Here is a 6,534-nt window from a genome sequence, read left to right as displayed (position 1 = left end):
ATGCATTTTAAGGTCCAATTCAATTCCTGATATTCAACTGAATATGAATTCAATTATCAAACAGGATGAAAAATTGCTATTCGAATTTGAAATAATGGAATTTTAATAAAAAAGAAATGCAAATAAATTCATATAATTGAAACTAGAAAAGGAAAGCTATTTAGGACACACTTAATGTACATTTTACTTGACAAATGTGACCCTGGACCACAAAACCAGTCTTAAGTCGCTGGGGTATATTTGTAGCAATAGCCAAAAATACATTGTATGGGTCAAAATTATAGATTTTCTTTTATGCCAAAAATCATTAGGATATTAAGTAAAGATCATGTTCCATGAAGATATTTTGTAAATGTCATACCGTAAATATATCCTCAGTTTTGATTCGTAATATGCATTGCTAAGAACTTCATTTGGACAACTTTAAAGGCGATTTTCTCAATATTTAGATTTTTTTGTACCCTCAGATTCCAGATCTTCAAATAGTTGTATCTTGGCCAAATATCCTTGTCATATCCTAACAAACCATACATCAATGGAAAGCTTATTTATTCAGCTCTCTGATGATGCATAAATCTCAATTTCGAAAAATTTACACTTAAGACTCCGGTCCAGGGTCACAAATAAGCTTAATCTAAAACAATGATTAGTTTGAAGGTTACATAACCCTTATAGATAGATTCAGATGTAGGCTAGATAGATTCAAATTTGGTCAATGCAAACAAGTTGCACCTTGAAACTGCCCCTGATATCTCCAAAAAACATGGCACCCCTGACATATAAAATGTTAAACCTAGTCAAGAATTACAAAATAGTTAACATAAGTAAAAGATGTCAATGAAATATAGCGTTTATCATCCTTGTTTCTTATAGACAGCAATAAAGTGCAAATTGAGATTTTTTTTCAGTCTCTGTGTTCAAGATACCAAAGTCTGCAAATAATCACAAAAAATTATATGAGCTCAAATATTAAATTCTTCAAGACCAAATAATGTGAGCTATGTTATCCACATTAATTGTACGGCTCAATAGTCTTGCAGTATGTCAATAATGATCTCATTTCTGTCTATTTGTCTTTCTCCTTAGGAATTCTGAACAACTCATACAACGTTGATACTTAAATGAAAATAAATGAGAACTTTGTTAAAATTACTCATCCTCATGCCATTTCAAACCTGTATGACTTACATTATTCTGTGGAACATAAATGAAGATATTTTTTTAAAAATCTGTCTGTTCACACGATAGAAGTCAAGTTTCATTCTAGGTGAACTATCATTTTAAGTGGTCGGTGTACACAGTTAAAAAAAAGCCCATTTAATTAAATGTGTTACTTGCTTTTTCTTTGTAATTGTTAGTGAAATTTACTAGCAATTTCTGAGTGAAGTTGCTTCAAAGTAAATCCTACAATTGTTTTTCAGTGTAGGTTTAGGGTATAGTATAGAAAATGTAATTAGCTTAGAATAAATTCAATAGATGTGAATGGAAAGTCCCCGCTGTGTATATATATATATATATATATATATATATATATAAAAAAAAAATTTTTCAGACTGTACCTCCTCTACATCACACAAATCTGTTTGATCTTCTAGTCCATCTCATGATGGCCATATTCTGATAAACATCATCACACACATCGCACATTGTACCTTCATGTACCAAACACACAATGGAATACTGGCGAACAAATGCATTCGCTTTTAGATTTACTGGTGGTTGTGAATGATAATGAGTCTCTAAAGATCTATTTTATGGGGTGTGACCTCATCCTTGCTGTTAGGATGAGTGAGAGGGAGCTTTTTGAGAAAATGTTCAATAGATGTGAATGGAAAGTCCCCGCTGTGTATATATATATATATATATATATATAAAAAAAAAATTTTTCAGACTGTACCTCCTCTACATCACACAAATCTGTTTGATCTTCTAGTCCATCTCATGATGGCCATATTCTGATAAACATCATCACACACATCGCACATTGTACCTTCATGTACCAAACACACAATGGAATACTGGCGAACAAATGCATTCGCTTTTAGATTTACTGGTGGTTGTGAATGATAATGAGTCTCTAAAGATCTATTTTATGGGGTGTGACCTCATCCTTGCTGTTAGGATGAGTGAGAGGGAGCTTTTTTCTGTTGATATACAGACTGTGAATATACAGATCATCTATCTCAACCGAACAGGCCAGCACAGCTTTACCCTGCAGTCTCAAATGCTGTTTGAGAGCCTGCTGGCAGTGCGTTCAGGGGATACGCCTCATTATTCCTGTTTGACTCAGGTCTACAGTCTCTTATTGCTGTGTTTTCTTATCAAAAAACCTTTTGAACCAACACAGCTGACCTTCATCATAAGAAAGAGTGATGGGAGGGCAAGGTTAGCCAATTTCCTGAATGCCATTATTCATATATACGACTGCAGTCAGAGGTGCTTCTCTTTCCACAAGCTGCGCTATTGGGATATTTGATGAAATAATGACCTTCACGTCATAAAACTCCTTCAGCAGCAGCTAAAGCTGTACCTTGTGTCAAAGCACATCATTCTTCTCATGAGAGATCATCAGGTACATCCAGAATTTGAACCTTTGATCATTTTGATCACTTTTCTTCTGCTGCATCATGTCCTGAAATGAGCCATGCAGCCCGAAGCTTGTTTTTCATCCTCATGATCATAAAACTCCTCAAACTCTGACATCAAAATAAAAGAGGAAACTGATAACAAACCTCTTTCACACAAAAATGCAAAACCACAAAACATAAAGCTTTGTTTAATCTTATATAATGAACATTTTTATTTAGGGAGTCTATACTAATGTCCATGAACTTCAGCACTGTCCTCAGGTGAGCCATGTATGTGTTCCAATGAGAGCAGCAACCTTTATTTATTTGTGTTCATTTTAAATAAAGTGTCTTTCATATTAATATCAGTCCATTTCTGGTAAATAAGGCAGTTTATAGACAGCTATTGATTACAAAGACAGTAAAACATCGCTCTCTAGTGAAGGATTCATAATCTTTGCATGCATTCATAAACTACGAGGAAGCATCAACAATATGACACAATATTTTACAATCTGTCTCATGAGAACAGTAATATACATCGACCAGACACTATGTGCACGTTTAGGAGCTCGCTGAAAAACAAACGGCAGGGTACGTTGGGTCCTCCAAGCATAAGAACGATGAATGTTCACAGGATTTGGATATTTTCCGCAGACATCCGCTAGTTAAGTCATGAACATGTCAAAACACACAAGAGACGTGTAACATCAGTAGCATCTTTTAAACTTGATGAGTTTGTGGAAGGCTTGTTTGAAGTCATCATTGAAGGCAGTGTAGATGACTGGATTGATGAGCGAGTTGAGGTACCCCAGCCAGGTGAACACATCAAAGAGCACAGGATGAAACCAGCAGTCTTTACAGACCCCCATCACCAGCGTGAACACGAAGAACGGGAGCCAGCACACTATAAACGCACCCAGGATAATCCCAAGAGTTTTGGTGGCCTTCTTCTCGCGAGCGGCACAAAGACGCTTTCTTTCCAGCACGCTATCGGCCAGCTTCACTTTCACACTGTTTGTGAAAAGAGGAGACCCTCCTCCCCCACCTCCTCCAGGATGAGTATGTCCCTCCTGATTAGAGGTGGAGTTCAACGAGCAGAGCGAAGAGCCCGCTGAGTTCTGGATGAGATGAGCAGCGGTGAACCGTTTTCCGCTTGTCGCTGGCGTTTTGAAGATCCTGGAGCGAGCCGCCACATAGATACGCCCGTAGAGAATCATCAAGAGAACCGTGGGAACATAAAACGCGCCAAATGTGGAATAGAGCGTGTAGAAGATCTGGTCAGTGTTGACCATGCACTCTGTGAGCTCCTCGTGGGCCTTAGCCTGCCGCCAGAAGAGAGGAGGCAAGGAGATGGAGACCGAGATCACCCACACTACGCCGATCATCAGTGCCGCTCGCCGCATGGTTCGGTGCTTCGAGTATTCCAAGGCATCGGTAATGGCCCAGTATCGGTCGAGCGCGATCACGCACAGGTGCAGAATGGAAGCCGTGCAGAACGTTATGTCAGATGATAGCCAGATATCACACACGATCTGACCTAGAGTCCAAGTCTTACTGACTGTGTACACAATGCTGATCGGCATGACTAAAATGGACACCAGGAGGTCTGTCGCTGCGAGAGAGCCAATCAGGAAGTTGGCGGGGGTGTGAAGCTTGCGTGTGAGGAAAATGGTGGCAATCACGAAAGCGTTGGACAGAGCGGTGGCCAAAGTGACGATGGCTAACATGGCGGAGATGGAGATCTGAAGGCTGAGGAGTGAAGCGTCATCCCAGGACTCCAGGGTTGTGGGACTGACTGTGGCATTGATGAGGAAGAACTCATCTGAGCTGTTCACCAGATCCATGTTGCATGGTTCACCAGGGCTTCATATCATCTATGCATGATTCTTAGCATAAAGGATCAATTAATCCATGAAAACATCTTGTGGTGAAAAAGTTATTTAGTTTGGTAGTTGCTGATATTGGTGATGCTTTGCCTTTGTGAATGTCATGGCTGATAAATGTGAGCAGTAATTCATGGATGAAGATACTGTGACTGTTTCTAATATTTTTTGTGCAGTATGTTGACGTGCACAGAAAGTTAAATGCCACAGATCAAACAAGGAACTGGTTTTAACCTTTGCGCTTGACTTTGAGTTATAAAAATATTCCTTTAGCCCTTAAATCACTGCTCATTATTTTCTTTATGGTCACTTATTCTACCATGAGAACTGAAGATGCTTTAATTTTGGCTCTTTTGAACTGCTGGAAGACTTTAATTTATTCTCCTATTGGTCTGCAAAAGCATTGCTGTTTCAGACTAATGGGACCGAATATTCCTCCATTCCATGTAGATCCACTGATGGCTGCAAATGGTTTATAGAAAGGTGATATTGCAGTTTCCCAGAACACCACAAGCTGTACAAGCTCTCGTTTTGAGTATTGTCCTTGTGGAGGTGTTAGTACAGATGACAGGACTTAATCCAAGTGAAGATCTGGAAGAGTGAAAAAGAAAGAAAATGAAGAATGAGAACTTCAGAGAAAATTGATTTTGAAAAAAAAAAAAATCTTGCAAAAGTGTCTCTAAAAGTGAATTTACTGTTGTCTTAGAGTTTCATGTATAATTAAACTGACTGTATAATTGTATAAAAACTGCAAAAATTATATTTATATGTAAAATGTATAATACATACAGTAATATGTAAAAAATAGTAATACACATACAAATTATAAAATTAGAAAATGACCAAACTGGGAAAGCAGAAAGAACCCTTAGAATTAGAAATATATAGATTAGAAATATAAGACAGTGTTGAACATTGTGAATCAGAAGATCACTGTACTATTTACTGTAGTTTTTATTTAGTTATGTATTTGAATTAGTGAATTAGTTAGCTAGCAGCTGGGAACAGCTTTTTTACTTTCCAGAGCTCTTAATCTTCCTACACACTATTTTGCAGGATTACATGAGAAAGCCTGAAGTGCTTGAAAATATCAAAAAGTAATATTCAGATTTTTATTCTTGCACAAACCAACCCCCATAATAACACCCATTGTGCATGCACAAATCAAGATACTTGCTCGCAAATGGAATTCGTTATTTTTCTGATGTCTTCATTAAAAACTTGTACATCTATATAGTAAGTTTTGCCTCCATTAACATATTACTTTACCCTTGGCTCTGCTTTTCAGACTCAAGCTTTGATTGATGAGTATCTAGAGTACTGTGCCTCGAGGGGAAACCTGTCACCATGGAGCTTCCAGAGCTCCTGTGTCTGACTAACAATGTGCCATGACACCTGCAAGCATTCTGGTTCTGGCCTGGTGGGAAAAAGATGCCAAACCGTGGAGCTCACTTTCCTGCCGTCAGGTCACACACATCAGTCACATCACCTGCCAACATCTTCACTTAAACATTAGCAGTTCCCAGTGTGCCTGCAGAGCACACTCACATTTCCTTTTCTTTATAGTTAGATACACGCGCGTAGGGATATACATATCTGAATATTTATAGAAAAGCCTTTTGCAAATCATATCATGTCATGCCTCCGTACATGTCAAACTAAGTGAAAAAGAATAATTGTGGTGAAAATTATATTCTATGTGATGCTTTTTAGTGCCAAGCATTCAGATTTGAAATTGAAATTCTGCAAAGAAAACATGTCCACTGCCCTCCATGCATAAAACATGCCATTTCCGTACTTGTAATTGAAATCATAAAGGTCATACATCCCAACAGGACCCGACACCTTTTCTGGTAAATGGTGCTGGGGTACCTAGAAGCCAGGATGAACACATAGCATCTCAACAATGGCACTGCAGGTTAACCCAATAAATAGCACAAAAATATGCATAAAATGGCTATTCCGGGTTCAGCACAAGTTAAGCTCAGATGACATAATTTGTGGCATAACGTTGACTGCCACAGAAATTAATTTCCACTTGACCCTCACTTTCTTAAAAAATAAAAAAATAAAAATAATTA

The 6,534-nt window shown here is 38.0% G+C and overlaps 1 protein-coding gene across 1 annotated transcript in view; it reads right to left on the bottom strand.

Annotated features, from left to right (window-relative positions):
• Positions 1-2,824: 2,824 nt before the first annotated feature.
• LOC107733202 (5-hydroxytryptamine receptor 1D-like) overlaps positions 2,825-6,534 on the bottom strand; it is a 23,172-nt gene continuing 19,462 nt past the window's right edge. The window contains exon 2 of the mRNA XM_016544752.1: positions 2,825-5,044. Within this exon, the coding sequence (XP_016400238.1) occupies positions 3,278-4,414 (1,137 nt within the window). The 5' untranslated portion in view covers positions 4,415-5,044 and the 3' untranslated portion in view covers positions 2,825-3,277. The remainder of the gene's footprint in view (positions 5,045-6,534) is intronic.

This window comes from Sinocyclocheilus rhinocerous, unplaced genomic scaffold (genome assembly GCF_001515625.1).
Source record: "Sinocyclocheilus rhinocerous isolate Xijiao unplaced genomic scaffold, SAMN03320098_v1.1 scaffold8, whole genome shotgun sequence".
NCBI lineage: Eukaryota > Metazoa > Chordata > Actinopteri > Cypriniformes > Cyprinidae > Sinocyclocheilus > Sinocyclocheilus rhinocerous.
Note: the sequence above shows the minus strand (reverse complement) of the source record. Positions and strands in the feature narration are given on the sequence as shown.